This window comes from Canis lupus, chromosome 22 (assembly GCF_011100685.1).
Source record: "Canis lupus familiaris isolate Mischka breed German Shepherd chromosome 22, alternate assembly UU_Cfam_GSD_1.0, whole genome shotgun sequence".
NCBI classification, from domain to species: domain Eukaryota; kingdom Metazoa; phylum Chordata; class Mammalia; order Carnivora; family Canidae; genus Canis; species Canis lupus.
Window position 1 is genome coordinate 25,836,618 of NC_049243.1, and position 17,960 is coordinate 25,854,577.

The 17,960-nt window shown below is 33.0% G+C and overlaps 1 protein-coding gene across 1 annotated transcript in view; it reads right to left on the bottom strand.

Annotated features, from left to right (window-relative positions):
* Positions 1–17,960, bottom strand: part of DACH1 (dachshund family transcription factor 1) — a 423,382-nt gene that overhangs the window by 34,498 nt on the left and 370,924 nt on the right. Inside the window, exons 7-10 of the mRNA XM_038569719.1 lie at positions 14,167–14,318; positions 5,325–5,472; positions 2,110–2,253; positions 1,490–1,558 (exon numbers count right to left, since the gene is read on the bottom strand). Coding sequence (XP_038425647.1) covers positions 1,490–1,558; positions 2,110–2,253; positions 5,325–5,472; positions 14,167–14,318 — 513 coding nt within the window. The remainder of the gene's footprint in view (positions 1–1,489; positions 1,559–2,109; positions 2,254–5,324; positions 5,473–14,166; positions 14,319–17,960) is intronic.

The window sequence follows — 17,960 nt, forward strand, 5'->3', positions numbered from 1 at the left end:
TCAGGGCTGATATTTATATTGACCTTATTGAAGTTATCACCCCTGATAAAAAGAACTGGCTTTGCTATTACTAATTTGTTGACATGTGTATGGAATTTTAAAAAGAGACACAACAGGGATGCCTGGGTGGCTCAGTGGTTAAGTGCATCTGCCTTTGGTTCAGGGCATGATCCTGGAGTACCGGGTTTGAGTTCCACATCAGGTTCCCCACATGGAGCCTGCTTCTCCCTCTGCCTATGTCTCTGCCTCTCTCTTTCTATGTCTCTCATGAATAAATAAAATCTTTTTAAAAAAGAGACACAATAGAAATCTTATGATTTTAATAAGATTATACATGTACATCCACACATACTTTTCCTGATATCCATAATGCTCTAAAAAGAAGAAGCCTTTTCTACATCTACAATTACACTAATCTTGTATATACAAGGAGATATCTCATAATAACATATGGTTCAAGCCTCAGGATTTAAAAAATAATTATCATGTTTTTAGGTAAAATAAATATAGGCAAAAACATTCTTCAGGAATGTTTCTGCAAGTTTCCAATTTTTACTCATTGCATATCTGATACTTTCCAAAAGTATGTTTCCTTTACACTAAACCAAAGATGACACTTTTGGAGCTGATTAAGTAGCACAATTAATGTCAAACAATATCCCCAAAATGATTGAGCTTAAAATGCAAAATAAAAGCAATTGGGAGGATTATAGCAGTTAATCATTTTAGGCTTCCCTTTGAAGAACCATCTTCATTTAAAATAGAAAACAAATGCTCTTTTTACTGTTTAGTATTCATGTTGTTAGACTGAGTTTATTGCCTAGAATAGATGTTAGACCATAAATGTTACCTTCAGATTTTGTTCTTTCCTAATAGTATGGTCTAGGCAATATACATATTTAGCTCTTCTGAGTGTTTAATACAACTCCCTTTAGTATTCTATATATGATTTTGCTCAGCAGATTTGTGTTATTAAAATGTATATAATGGCATACAGAACATTCAGAAAATCCACAGAGGACTAAACAATCTTATTTATTGTTAACATTGAACCAGTCTATTTTGCATGTACCTTGCAGTATCTGTCACAAAAATGAGAAGGAGAAATTTTCGAATTTAAGAACTACCGATTTGATTAACCCATGCTTTTATTCAGACGGTGGAGAACTTATAAACCCTTCCTGCGTGAGATTGGGCTTCAAGCATTCAATAAAGCACATTTACTGTGTCCAAGATTAAATCATACATTGTTTAAAATTAATTATTCCTTTTTAATTGCATTGTATAAACAGAAATGACCTGTTAATTTAAAGAAAATCTATCAGCACAAAATGAATTCACTCATATAAACAAGCAAGATGAACTTGACCTTGTTTGAACTTGTTTTGATGTGGCCCAGATGGTAGGCTACATGCTTGAATAGCAGGCTAAAGCTGAGGAAAAACTCATATAGCAAGATCTAGATTTATAGCCTTTTGCAAATTCCTACCTTGTATTGTCCTTTCAGCATCTGTTCTGCTGCCACTGCGGTCAGCTTCTATCTCTGGGGTCAGAGAGTCTAAAAGCACAGAAAGGTAAGAGGGACACATATTTCATTTGATGCTTTTGTCCTTTAAAAAAAAGAGCAACCTGTTACTTTGGAGCTGAATTAAAATTACATAAATCTTTGTCATCTTTTAAAGGTTGAACAAAGACCAGAACCATAAGAATCATCAAAATATTTGAATAGATAAATAAGTAACGCCAAATTGTTCCTAACACGGGATGGAGCTGGGAAGTTCTCAGATTAATATTTTATCCTCTTTCAGTACAGACAGACCCAGTTATGCAGGAAAGCCGTGTCAGGTCCCAGATACTGGAGTGAAGTACAACAGGCCAGGTGAAAGCACCTGGGAAGTCAAGCAATTCCCCAACATGCGGGATCACTTCCCACCAGGCTTACAGTTTAAAGAATCACTAGGGATAAAGATGTATGTAAAACCACAAACACAATGTAATGAATCAACAGATATACGAATATATGTGAAACCACAAACACAGGTTTACATTGTCTTTTGAGTGCTAAAAAGTTAATGTCAGTGAGCCGTGCATGAAGATGCACCCTCTTACCATTTAAGACTCTGAGACTATCTGTCGAAGCTGCCTGTTTCAGCGTTTGTTCTGCTTGCTCACGCCGTTTTGTCTCAAATTCAAGTGCTTCCTGCAATTTTCTCTTTGCCTTCTTCTCCTTCTTTAGCCTCTTTTGAACTATGGCTAGAAAAGAGTGTTTGTATATTACATTTTTAAAAGTTTTTTGCAATGCCCTAACTTATCAATGATCTATGATTTTATATATATATATTTATATAAAAAAATATATATAAACATATATTTTTTTTTTCCTGCTGGACTGAGTCTACCTATGCAGAAGTTCCAAAAAAAAAAAAAAATCCCACCCTTATCTAAAATAAATCCCAGTGAAATATCCAAGGAGGCTAATTTTTATTTAGCCTTCAACCACTGTTATATTACAAAGATGCCTTTGATTGTCATATGTAGAGACAGATTTAAGGGGAAACTAATTTTAGTAAATATTTATATGCACTGATAAAGGAAGCCTGATTAAATGAATTTTGTGGGTTAGTCTCTGCCCTTGAATCAGAATGGTACATAATAGTTAGAATCATGCCAGCCTTTATAAGCATGCCTTCTATCTCTTTATGAAGCACCAATTTTGAATAGCAAATGGAGTATTTCCCCTGTAGTTGTTTTGCAAAACAGTTACATTGGTCCAGGTCTTAAGAATTTTTTTCTTGAAATTTTAAAAAAGGCAATAAATATTTTTGTATATGAGGAGCTAAATACTCTTAATTATCAACATAGAAGTAGTCTTTTGGGGGTGATGAAGCTATTGTAATTTGCTCAGAGATATCGATAATTTCTTCAAAGCAATTTTATATGCACTATAACATATTTCAAGAAAATCATGTTTTATTCTGCTTCAATCTGGTGGACTATAAAACCTCACTGATGATAATAATGTGCTATTGCTGACAATGATGTGGTATTTATATTTAAAAAAGTAGCTTATGACACAAAAAGTTAATTATGATACATTTTCTCCTACTGGACAATTTAAATATTTGTATATAGTATGTAACCAATAACTAGTAACAAATGTTCACAAAATGTATGGTTGACCATACTTTCAGTATGATAATTATTTTAGTTTTTACAATTTATATAAGGTAAGCAGCCAGTCTATGGAGAGCATGCAAATGTTTCTTTTTGGAATTTTTTTCTTCTGGTTGATAAACACTGTAGATGTGAATGTGACTGTGACAGAATCGGTATGAGAAAATCCTTTTAGAATTAGTCATAGGGAATAGTCATTCAGAGTTTACTACTTGATTTCTTACTACAACATTTTTATTTAATACAGTATTTAGTCAAAATATAAATCAAAGTAATAAAGATTCAAGTAAGAATTTGTTTCAGTTTCTGACTTTCATATGCCCCATTTTTATAATTATTAATACCATTAAGGTGGCAGACCATTAACTTGTTGAGTTTATTGTTGCCGGTAACATATATTAGCAGAGGCTGTTTTTTATCAAAACATACATTGGTTACAGTCTTGTAACAAAACAAAACTGGTTTTGAATAAATGCTAATTTCCTTTACTTAATATGAAAATCGTATGCTTATCTCAACAACATCATTTGCCTACTCTATCCCTTTCCAAAGATGATTGGTTATAAGTCTCTTTGAAAAGAAACAGTAATTTCTGAATTCCTTATTTGAATTGTTGTACTTCCATGGCACTAAAACTCAATACCTAGTCCCTTGCCATTGACTGCTTACTGTTTCCTGCTCCGCAATTGAACCTGGTATTGCCATATTCTCTCTTCAGGGTAATACACTGCTTCAATGGATACATTTATAATAGATAATTATTGATAGCTATTACCTTTAATTTATTGTTCACAATTAATTAAATGGGAAGTTCATGATGTGATCTGTGAAGTGTTTTGCCCTCTAGTGGTTAAAAAAAAAATTAATGTAAGTCCTCCAAAAGATTTGAACCAATAAAATTCTAAAGTTCTCTCAAGTAACCAAAAGATTACTTCAGGAATTCAAGGGTCTACTTTTATGTCTTGTCAAAAAACAAAAACAAAATTTCTCCAGGTGAGAACAAAATCAAGAATCAAGACATGGCTATCTCATTGAATTCTATTTAACAAACTCTTGGACAAATCTTCATTATTCACACAAAATACATCCCATTATCAGTGTTTATCTTGTTTTGATTACTATACTGCCTTAATCTATGTGAAACCACATTATATGCCATATATTGGTGGTGATGGCTTTTCTAAATCAGCCTCATCCCAGGAACCCACTAGCTGTTGCCTCATAGTAACTAATGAAAAAACCTACTACTGGTTTGAAAAACAAAGCAGAAACAATGATTTTCAAATGACTGTATCAAACATATAAAAGAACACCTGGGATATTTATATTGGATACTTATTAAATGAGGGAGTAGGTGCTCCCCCCTGGAGTACTTACGAGAATCTTATTGTTGAGGCAAAGGGAAAGTTGGTTGTAAAGGAAATACTCTTAATCTCACACATAATATAAACTCACAAATATGAATGACCTTCAAAATTATCTATACATGCACTGTAAAATGTGTTAGAAGAAGCAATTCATAGATTAGTGATATCATTGTTTTTACCCAATAAAAATTCATATTGGCTTCTACACTAATGTGTATTTGACCTTGTTGGATGAAAATGAGGCATCCAGAAAGAAAATTATACAAACACTCAACTTTGGTCATTTGTTCAGATATTCATCAGTCTTCAATTTCAGTTGATAAATATCTTACTATATCTGCTTCGCTTGAATAATCAGTATTTTCTATTTTAGCTTTATGACTTTAACTTTTAAGTTTTTCAAAGGGCAATTGTGAATGAATATAAGATTTTTCTTCATGGCTGTCATCAGAGCTCATTCTTACAATTATTTGTTAAGCTCTATGAGCAATAAAAACTATGTGATTAATTATATAATAGACATATTTCAATTCCCTGAGGTATGAACAGAAGAGAAATCATTTATACTCTGGAAATGAAAAAACACAATGAGCCTAGGATTCAAATCCTGCTGTGAACCTCAGCTATAAGTAAATTAACAAAAAAGCTGTATTCTCATAGTAAATCACCAAACATAGTAAATTAACAAAAAAGCTGTATTCTCATAGTAAATCACCAAACATAGTATTGTTCTGTTAAATAGATTATATAAAATATTACACTTATTTGGAACTTTAGAAATACCTCTATTCTTTTGTTCCATAGCCAACTGCTTCTCAAGCGTTTCCCTTAGTTCTCTTTCCCTTAAAAAATCCATCTTCAGTTCTGTTTTTTCCAGTTGGACTTGTTTTTCTTGAGCTCTGGCATTATCTATGGCAACTTTCAAGAGCCCCTGCACAAAGAAGGCATTCAGAATTGTAATATTTTGGTGTAGAGCATATTTCATTCATTACTTAAAAGCATTAAAAAAAAACAACTAATCAAATTCTTTCATTCTTTTATATTCACCCTATATTCACTAGGACAAGTACTTCAACCAAAGCACAAAATTTCTAAATCTAACTAAACTATATTAGGAAGACAAATGTTTTTGCCATGCAGGTTCAATTGCTTCTAATTAGAAATATCTAGATCTAAAGCTAAATGAGGGCAGCACCTAAGCCTGCTAAAAAATAAGAACTGAGAAGAAAATATTAAAGCTCTTTTTTTTTTTTTTTTTAGGGAATATTAAAGCTCTTACACAAGTGATGATGTGGCATGATTTACATAATCCCAAATGACCCTGGTAGTACCCACTTGTCTCTTAGAGCTCTACCTCCACCATTCCCTACTGAGATTATACTGGACAAATGCTCATCTTTCCATTTCTCAAGAAAACTGGTTTCTGCACCAGTGATTTCACTCTTTCGTTCTCCTGAATGCCTTCCCTTCCAATTTTTGTGTGGCTCATGCCCTCACTTCATTTCACCTTTGTTCAGTCACCATCCAAGAAAGTTCTTTTCTTACCACCATATCTGGAATAGCCCTCTAGTTATTCCCTCCTATCATTTATCACTGTGTAATATTGTCATTCATGTATATGTTTACTACTTTATGTCAGGTCTTCTGCACTAAAACGTAAACTTTCTGAGGCAGGGACATTTTCTCTCATTTGGTAGTATGTCTCCCAGAGTCCAGAGAGTGCCTACCATATAGTAGATTCTAAACTTTTTATGAATAGAAATTATAATACTGGTATATTTTTCTTGAGATATATATATATATATATGATCCCAAACCTAGTGTTTTAATAGTGCATTATTTTTAAAAAGTCATTTAAAATGGTTAAAACAAATTGAGAATAACTTTTAGGGGACTATTTGACAGTATAACTTAAGAGTATATAGTAAATGTAAAGTTTATACAGTAGGTGATGGAATCTCTTCTATAAGAGATACACATGTAAGTTGATTTACTCTTTGTTAATTAAAAACTTGAGTAATATTCTGAGATTCTTGAAAATGAGATTATGAGAATATGTAAAACATATAAAGTATTCTGCACATGTTCTCTCCCAAAATCCTTCAGAAAGTTATTAGTAAATATTAGAGCTAACATTTCTTTCCTTATCAACTCCCAGTAAGTAGTGGGAGAGGCACAGGAAGAGGGAGAGAGAGAATCTTAAGCAGAATCTGCTGAGTGTAGATCTGATGCAGAGCTCCATCTCATCACCCTGAAGTAATGATCTGAGCTGAAATCAAGAGTCTGACGCTTAACGGACTGAACCACCCAGGTACCCCATACAGACTAAAATTTATAAATGAAGTGAAGTTGATGCCATTTGTAGATATATTCTAGGATATGACACTTCCTACAGGAGACAACATATGCATTCTGAATTGGGAATTTCAACTCTGGCTTGACTTGTTAGCCCAAGAGAGGTGTACCCTTAGATCAGCTCACCAATGTAGCACTATCATAAGACATCTTATTCTCTTCTCAAGTACATATAAATTATTTCATGTTTTTATACCTGGCCCTGAATTTCATGGCATAATTCTTGTGATAGGAGACAAGCTGGAGGGTTTCTACATGGCTGTTTGCCCCTCCCTACTCTTCTATTTTTAACAATAAAACATAGCAGCTAAGGAAACTGCCATCTTAACACAATTCAGCAACATTCCTGTGTATGTTTCTTCTTCATCAGGAACAAACAATTAGTAACAAATGAAAGAGATCATTACATCAAGTGCCCTTTTAGATCACCCCAATTAAAACTTTAGTTTAGCTGTATTTTAATTCTAAGATACCAAATTCTAATTTTCTGCTCTGATTGCTCTTGTTGACTTATCTTTGAAAGATGTACTCTCTGTGCAATGTCTAGAGATTATTTAGCAAGATGCCAATGTTGGCACCACTTAATGTGTTGATTGGTTGTATTATCAGTAGCTGTTTAAAATAAATTACTATTAAACTATTATTGTCCTTGGCTGACAAAACACAATATTTTGGTGTTCCTTAAATATGAAACAATCATTATGAATAAACATGTTGAATAATGTTAAAATGCAACTCTAATTTGTGTAATTTTACATTAATATTTGTTGTAATGTATGAAGTTGCTAAAAGCATTTATGTTTACTGTTTTCTTTTGTTACAGTTGCTGCTAATGTCCCTAATGGTAATACATTACCTATTCCTGCTGATTATATCTGAAAAATACTAGCTTTAAGATCCAATACCCTCCAGGGACTACTTATAAGCTATATAAAATTAAGTTTCATTTTTAGACTTTAAATCAGTGCATATCAGTAGGAGTCCAGTGTGAACAAAAATCTGCACTAGAGCCAAACTGATACATATGCAAAAATATGTTATTGCCCGTGACAGCTCTGCTGCAAAAATACAGAAAACCGATTAAATTTCAGTGCAGCAGGGGGCTGGGAAAAGCAATAGCAAGTAGTGTTCACAACATCTACAAATCATTAGGACACCATTTTAACCATCAGTGATAATAGTACTTTCAGATTTGTGTAACTTCTGTAAATTTTCCAGGTAGATCATATGCAAAGGTCACACTAAATGCTGAGTCTCACGTGGACATGCAGTATTGAGCCAATTCTGTGATGACAATTCCGTGATGATGAATTACAGCAAAAGACACAAGGTTTAAAACATGAATTTTTCTCCAGGGGGAGGTCGGTTATGATGTTCGACAATGACAATTCTAAAGAAATGCTTTTAGGCTTACTCTGTGGCATAGCAATTATAAGAGACAATGGTTGTTTGGCCTCAAATTTCTTTCCCGTAAGTGAAGCATAATTGTCATATACACAAATGTTTTTGTTTTCTAAAACGATCTACCTTGTAAATTAAATTATTCTAATCATTTTTCAGGAACAAGTCTATATGCATTTCTTTTCAGAAGGGCACTGTAATTGATCTAGCAAGTTTTCGACTATTTCTATATCCTAGAAAGTAAAATAACTGCTTGTATAAGATAATTTAAAGTAACACTGATATGAAGGAAACATTTCTTAATATCCTAGTTGGATCCCAAAGGAAAAGCTTACTTAGCCATGTTTATTTTTTATACAAAGGTGTTTCAGAATCAGATGATAACTAAAGTTTTTTGAGTGTCACAGGTATTAATGTGACAAATTATGCTCAATAATGCAGTGCTTCTTATGATAGTAAATATCCTAGTAGAAGGGGATTTTAGTGATTGCCCACTCTAATTAAAACCGCTTAAAGTTGAAACAAACCAAGGCCCATAAAGATCAGATGACTTGTCCAAAATCCCAAACTAGTGAATTGACTAAGCTTAGTTCAAAATTCCCAAGCTTATTTATTATTTTCTTTTAATGTTTCTTTCCAGGATGAGAAGGAATAGTGTCCCTGGAAACCTGGAACTTTTGTAGATAAATATAGAATAGAACAGTATCAACTAATGCATATTCACATAAGCTCTTATAACAAAAGATTAATGTTATGGCTATTGTTCTCCAAAATCGTTCAATAATGGATACTCCCTCAAAAGCATTTCCAGATGTAAAACCCATCTTGTGATTCATATGATCATGTTGGAGATATGGCAACATGGACTCAGTAATCATCCTGCCTATGTTTAAATCCAGACTCCACCACCATTATATGACCTTGATCAAAAGACTTGTCTGCCTTCATTTACTCATCTGTATAATGAGGATGATAATGAAATCCACTGTGTAGGATTATAAAGACGATTCAATGTAATATCATATAGAATTAGCATAGAGATGGACTGAATATATTGTGATTTACAGTAAGAAATGTATTTGGTCTTCATCCCAAAGATCCTACAATGGGTGTAATTTCCTAAGTAACAAGAGTGAAAAAGGTTAAATGGATGGCCTTTGTTATTCATAATAAGCCCCTCCCAACTACACCTGAGTTTATTTTAATAAGGTGGCTTTTGGAAAGCCTTACGGATAGAAGCTGGTTGTCAGGGAAACTAATTCTGTGATTAGAGAATTGGAATTTTCAGTCCCATCCCCCCTGACCTCTGGGAGGACAGAGGGCCTAGAGGTTGAATTAATCACCAACTGTGGGTGATTTAATCAATTATACCTAAATAATGAAACCTCTATGAAAACTCAAAAGGACAGAGTTCAAAGAGCTTCTGGGTTGGTCAACACGTGGAGGTACTGGGGAGGTGGCATGCTCAGAGAAAGCACAAGAGCTCCACACCCCTTCCCATATACCTTGCCCTATGCATCTCTTCCATCTGACTGTTCCTGAGTTATATCCCTTGACAATTAACTAGTAACCTAAATATTTTCCTGAGTTCTGAGAGCTGCTCTAGTAAATGAACTGTACCTGAGAAGGGGGTGATGGGAACCTCCAATCTATAGCTGGTTGGTCAGTAGCACAGGTTACAACCTGGACTTGCAACTGGCATCTGACATTTGGGTAGGGGGCAATCTTGTGGGATTGAACTCTTAACCTTTGGGACCTGAGGCTATCTCCAGGTAGACAGCGTCAGAACGGGGGTTCAATGGTAGGGAATCCAGCCAGTGTTGCAGAATTGATTGGTGTGGAAAAAACTACCAGATATTTGGTGGGCAGAAGCATCAGAAGTGAAGTGATGTCACAAGTGTAGTGTATTGAAAGCAGAAGACACACACAGGAGTATTTTTCCTATATAATGACACACTATGATTGTTCAATAAATATTCATTTTAACTAGTATCATAATTATCACTGTTGTTGTATACAATATAAATTAGTAAGTATGGTATATAGTCCAGATTTTTAAGAGATTAATGAAATTCTCTTCATCATAGTAAACTGTGTTCAGAATATTGGATATATTTCACTGTTGTTTTTTTTTTTTTAATGAGGTCTTTTCACAAATTGGTAATGAGAAAAAAAAGACAGACTATGTAGGTATGATGAAACATAAAAAGATATAATTAACACCAATATATCTGATCCTAGTCTACTCATATTTTGAAGCCAATGTCCTTTTTTGGTGTTTATCTTTTTGAAAGTTTCCTAATTATTTTGTCTAACTCTGTTATAATTAAAATGATGTATTAAAAATGCAAATAGAAAACTATTAACTTCTTTTACATGTATAAAAATATAACATTATTGGCCATGACATGGAAAGGTAAAGACTGGAAGATGTATAATCAGAATGTTTTTTATCTTAATATTAAGTCAGATTCTCTTCATTTTCTTTTATCAAACAGAAATTAGAGAATATTTAAGTACCATTATTGGATTATTTTTATTTATTAGACCATAGTTATTCAATCTGCAACATGCCATTCACTATGGTTTTAACAATCCTTTTTAGGTCTTTCTTGTTTATTTAATTTCTCCATATAGACAAATCATAGTGAACCAAAATCCTATCAAATATCCCAAATGGCATATATCTTCAATGTTAACCTCATCCCTAAGTTTTATATTCCCTACCTTATTTTACCTTTATTTTTGTATTTATTTATCTATTCTTATTTCAGTAAGTCATTTTAAATAATTCTTATTAATAAGATAAGCAATGTAAATTATTTTTCCTAATCCTATGTACAAATAGATTGTAGCTAGGATTTACAGCATGAAAGCTCAGATTGTGAATAGAGAGTAAAATTCTCCTTTAAGTGTGTTTGTTAATTGGGTAGCCAGTGTTTGAAGGTGTCACATTCAGTAAATTGACACTAAAATTCTAGTTTCCTCACCTAAAATCTCACGGGGAGTTCTCCATGGACATGTTTGAATATGGAAGGCATACTAAAATATTGCCCACACTGAGAAAAACAAAACTCTGCATACAATAAAATTTTAAAAATTCTAAAAAGGAAAACCTGGAATGAATCCATATCACTTACTAAAGTGACATTACCATACTGTACATATATATATTTATTATGTATAGTATATAGCATATTTAAAAATACCAGTATATAGTATTTTTTCCATAAGTCCTCTAAAAGCACAAAGGAAAAAAACATTTATCAAAATTCAACTTTGATATCTCATGGCAGGGACATCTGTATTAACCATTACAAATTTTAAAATTCAGATTTATCAAATTACAGAGTATCATAAAATTAAATTATCATTTAATATTAGAACAATAAACACATTGTTTTGTAGGGCTTTTGGTCATTTATTGTAAGAAAAAAGAGACTTACATACATTAAATTTAAATACTATCCAATGTCTTAGGTTTAATTAAAATAGTAAATATATATAATAAAGCTTTAAATTTATATATGGTATTGTATGATTTGAAACATGTAAACATTTTAACAATGTTTTGCATTGCCATCCTGATAAAATAGCTCCAAAAGAAATATGAAGCTTTAAACTTACCGCACAAAAAGTATGTTGCCATTTTGAAATAGAAAGCAGAGAACCCCATTATATATAATTGAAATTGCAGAGGAAATTGAGGTAGGCAGAATGTAATTACCCAAATTAGAATTTGGACAGCAAACACATTTATACTGTATGCCCAATAAGCCAGGGTCATGACTACTTAAACATTCTATATCATTCCTAGGATATTACTATAACTCAATAAATGTGGCAATAATAAAAGAACTAACATTAATAACCTTTTGAAAAATGATGTGAAACCACTACTAAACATAAATCCAGTATATATGTATGTGTATGTATGTGTATATATATATGTATTTATGCATGTGTTGTGTATGTATGTGTATTATTATGCATGGAACGCAGTAAAATTTTTAATCTTTATTTTACTTTGAATGCACTGAAGTGGACAAGCACAATTTATTTTTAACAAAGTATTCTTATTGTAGGTGTTTTAACTTTGATGGACTCAGGTCTCTATGATTTAGGACTAGCAATAAACAACTTAGCTTGCCCTGACTATTGTCCCATTATCAACTCTTGCTAAAATATGTTAATAAGGCTCGTTGGAAGGTCAGAAAGGAGAGTATATATCAAATCTAGAGATATCTTCAATAAAATATTTGTCTAAAATCTGAACATTTTGAAATTGGGGTTTTCTTTTCTTTCTTCTTTTTTAAAGAAATAATTACAGTTTGAGGTGGATGCAGATACATTTCTAGTCTGGGTATTACTGGTGTGTTTATGTAGAGGGTGATAGATGAATACTCCCAAACTGACAGTACTTGACTTAAAGATGTGGTATTCACACACAATGCAAGAGTCCCTGTGTAAACCCATTCTTCAGATGAGCAAGCTGGTTTTATACTGATAAAACCCAGAAATGTTTTCTTCACTGAAACTGAAATCAAATAACCACTTTCCTGCTTAAAGACTTTCTCGTTAATGAAGATACATAAAACTGGATGGAGAATTTTAAGTAAACTCTTAGTTTTTTCTTTGCTTCATATGGAGTTGTAAACATAACAAAAATAATTGTTTCCTCCTTTTGGAGTGTAAATTCAGAGATGTTGAGGGATACTTTTGGAAATCATTTAATTTTACAAAAGAGAAATTCGTTAAGAACTCTACCTCATAAAAAACAATAATATGGGTCAAATTTAGAAAAAAAAGTCTATGTTTATTTTAAAATATAATCAATTATTTGGCCTTGATTAAGTTTAGGCTAGATTGATGATTTATTTCAATTACTGAGATATAAAACCTTAAAGTTGAACACAGTTCTGGAGACTCTAATTACATTAGTATTAAAAATGCCACATTAATAGATGAGAAGATATGTTACATTAAAGGCCTTCTGTTATGTCCTTGGAGAGGTAAATAAAATTAATTACATTTCTACTGGGAGAAAGTTTAATATGGTAGGAAATGTGTACAGAAAAATATCACTAAGAATCAAGTGCTAAAGAAAAAATTAAAAAAAAATTAACAGCACAGTATCTGCAAGCACATTCTTACTATTAGCTACTCCAAATAAGGAGAAGTAGATGGCCAAAATCTCCATCTGGGATCCACATGATGGCTTCATGTGTGGGCAAGAAAATTATGCTTTCTTGTATCCCAAACACTCGTATTATTTTGGCTCCATGCTCTATGTTATTGTTAACTGTAAGTATTTTTGATTCATAATGTACTGTACGTAAAATATACATCCTGAGGACTACATAGGAAATCCGTAGAAAGTTTTGTATAGCTTTTTGAAGTCTATTCTTTGAAGAAACCCTATTAACTGAAACAAACTTATTTATGAAAGAAGGGATTTTTTGGATTCTTTTATATTAGACATATTCTAAGTGACTAAACATATCATTTCCTCACTAGAAGGCCAGCAGTTTAAAAATAACTAAATATTTATTAGAACTGGTGTGCTGTCATTTTGTAAATCAGACAAATTTAAACAGATTCCACCCATCAGTTGACAATAAGGAGAACATTTAGGCAGAATGATTTTTCAAATGCCCAGGTCATTTTCATCAAAGCTGAATATACATATTTGAATATGTCTAAACCAATTTGATAGTAGCAAGCTTAAAATCTTAAATTGCTGTGAAAAACTCCAATGCCATTCTTTGGTCAATCCCATGAAAGGATTAAGTTGGAATAGTATGAATTTTGGAAAAATCTACAGCTGGGTCTTCCATATTTCTTTCTTCCAGATTACAAAAAGGCCTACCTGTATATTAGTCAGAAGGGTCTCTATGGAAGACAATCCATCAGGAAACAGAAAAGGAGGTGGAAAACCTGGAGGCAGTGGTTGTCCATGCCCAGTTAGAGAAAGTTTGTCGAGGCTGTCTCTTGCGGTTGGTGTGGAAAGCGGGGTCTCATCTGTATGTGATTGAAACAAAAATATAGAACAAGTTACGCTTGTCTGTTTTTATTAGACCTCAGTAATGGCTTCCCTAGTGGTTTCCAGAACATTTATTGCAAATTGGTTCCTGCTATCAGGAGAAAATGCTTTCTGCTGAATTTTCTTTAATGAAAAAGCTGTGGAGATACAACAAGATAACATTAATGAGTAACTTTATAAGCCTTTTAAATGCAGTCTCTAATGAGACTGAGTTTACAGTGCCATAGAATCTTTTTAAAACAAATATTATCTCACATATAGTTGTGATAATATACTCAGGCTGACTTTATGGGCACCTTCCCAATTATCTCATTTTAGTTTGTTCTGTTTGGATTGACAATAGAATATTTCTAGTGCTTCATATAAAAGAAATGCTTTGTATATTAGTATGTTTGTTTTTCAATTAACCCTTCCTTTATATCAATGATTTGTTCGAACATTCTTAAGGAATCTCTAAAAGACTGTACAACTGAAATTTGTCATTTTACAACTAAAAAGAAAAGAAAATCTGGATCAAATATATTATTCTTGAAGTATAGCTGAATTATTTAATATCATTAAAACTAAAGATCTAATTATTTTGACCCTGAATACCTTTTGCCTTCATATCAAAAAACTAGCCCTTTATACATGAACAAGGAGTTTAAAGAAAAGGTAATAAAATACAACTTCCATAACAATATTTAGAAAATCAAATATATAACCCTCTAAATCAAATTAGTCTTTACTTTATTGAATATTCTTCAATATTTTAAGCAACCTAGAGTAATGTCCTGATATGGATTCTTTTTACTTTCACAGTGAAATCTTTTCACTCAGTTCTTTATTATTTAAACATTTTTACAGTTTCATTTAAGATAGATATAAGTTATGGCTTATTTTAGTTTATTATATCACAGAGAAAATTTTATTCATGGCAGGATTCTCAATTTTATAAATATTTTCATATTTCACCCCAGGAAAATTAATCAGAGCAATGTATTTGCACAGTCCTGATAGTATCTCACAATTTTGCAAGTGGCTAAAAACTTCAGCACATTTGCCTTATGCTTATAATTTGATTCCACTGTCTCGATCATTCCTTTATTTTTCATTACAACACCTAACCGCACAACACGTTTTCCAATTACCTCTCTTTGGGGCAGAAATATCATGGAAGTAGCCACACTTCTCTGTCTCTAACTAATGTCAGAACAAGTTAAATTCACATCCCTTACCTTTCCACATTTCTAGTTAACAAACCAAAAAGGGAGGAGAGTATGGGACACAGGCCTTCTATTAACTGCCTCTCTTTTCAGGCTCACACACGCACTCCTCTGCAGTTTCTCCTTCCATTCCCTTTCCTGTTCACCTACTGACAGTCGATCTGAGGCAGCAGGCACTAGAAGAAATGGAGTGAGCAGCTAAAGGAAGACTCACTGTGTCGTTATTTTTTTTATCACTCTTGTCACCAGGGTTAAAGAAAGACCGCAGTGCAGGGGTAGTGCTACTGCATGGCTAATGTGATCAAGATGATCTTGGACACCCTTTACCTAGCTGTCATAAATTACTCCTCCAGACCAAGGCTGCTAGTGTTTTCTCGTAATAGCTCCAAAAAGGCGCTTGTTAAACATCTATGTGCATGTGAAATTGTTTAAGAATGGAGAGCAATATTTTTAGATCAGCATCACCTTAGCTGTCACATGCTAAAGAAAATGTGGCTTAATAGATCATGGGGATAATAATTGCTTGTCTCTTGAAGAAAGGCACAGAACCAGATGACCACCTGAGTTTGCTTTCAGCTTTAGAGACCAATTCCGCAATTCTTTAAAGATTATCCAAGAAAAAAGCACCACATGAATGTGTATACACACACTCATACACACACGCACATTTGTTTGTAAGCTCCATCATCCTTATGACCTTTTTTTTTTTTTTTTCCTTATGACCTTTTAACTTCAGTACATTCATGCTTGACTATGTTTGGCTGTTGTGTGAATTAATTCATAAAATCACTCATGATATGTACATTTACATAGCCAATATTTCCTTTACATAAATAACGTGCTAGATGCTGAGGACAGAACAGTGAAAAACACAATTTGCAAGCTTCAAGTAGCTTATCCGGACTGGAGTGTGTGATCTCAATTGTTAACTAGTCAATTGCAATAGTTACTAAAACATTTTGTCTCCATCATCATTCCATTAGCTACTCCATTCTTCCCAATATAGGATTAAGATTGTTCTATGTATACGTGTGAGTGTGTGTGCATGTATGTGTGTAATATTTTTTTTTAATGCAGTAGCTTCAATGGAATGCTCATCTTGGTCCTCATGGTTTCAATTATCACTTGGTGTAGAGTTCCATGATTGAATCCATTCATTTACATTTTACATAGTAGAAATACTGCATAGGGCCACTTTAACTCAATATGTAGCTAAGAAACGATCAAATTTGGGGGCACAATGATGACTAAAAGAATGAAAAAAAGGGTGATTCTTAAGATCAATATGCATTTTTGAAAAGAAGACAAACCAATCAAAGATCAAACATACAAAACAAAAATGTTCCTTTGGGCTTCAACACCCTCCTAAAAAGTTGTCATCTTGTGGCAATTAACATCATAGAAAGTCTCATTTAGTCTTCCTACAAAGATAGTAAAATTGGGAATACAGTTCTTCCTTTTGAAATAAAAGTGACCTTTGATATCCAAAATGTTCTACAAAGATTAAAGCAAATGTTTGAGAGGCCAGACAACATGGCAAAGAGTTTTGACATTATATAATCTCCACTGACTTCAAACAGTGAACGATGATGAAGCTCAAATTCACAAAACACCTTATTCCAATTTGATATATCTGTACAAGTTTTTTTTTTAAGTTTTATCTTTAAAAGAAAGCTTGTCAGATGCCATGTTCTCTGGATTTTAACAGCATTTGACAATGTAATCTGTTTTTTGTTCTTGAATGTTTTGCTTTCAAATAATTTTAAACTTATGGAAAAGTTGCAAGAATTGTACAAAGAATTCCTATAGACTCATGTAGTGGGTGTCTGGTAGCCCCCTAAAATATGTGTCCATGCCTAATCCCTGGAGCCTAGTTATGTTAGCTTGCACAGAAAGAGGGTTTTTATAGATGTGATTAAGTTAAACATCTTGAGATGAGAGCATCATCCTGGTTTAGGAAGGGTGCTAAATCCAATGATAAGTGTCCTTATTAGAAAAAGAGTCCTTATTGAGAGAGTGAACAGATCTACAGTGAAGAGGAAGACGCAGAGTGGAACAGGAGACAGAGATCAGAATTTCCCAGACAAAGCCAATGCATGATGCTGACGGCCACCAAAAGCTACCAAGGTAAAGAATGGATTATCCTTTATACCTTTTGGAGGGAGCTTATCCGTTGCTAATACCTTGATTTTAGACCTCTGACTTCCAGAACTCCCATGAGAAAATTAATTTTTGTTTTAAGCCATCAAGAATTTGTGGCATTTTGTGAAATCACCCCTAGAAAACTAGTTCAACTCCTTACTCCAATTCACCAATCGTTTGCATTTTGCCATGTTTGCTTTTAAATTTTCTCTTTCCCCCCTCTTGTTCTCTGTGTGTGTGCATATGTTTGAACTATCTTCCCTTTTAAAACTT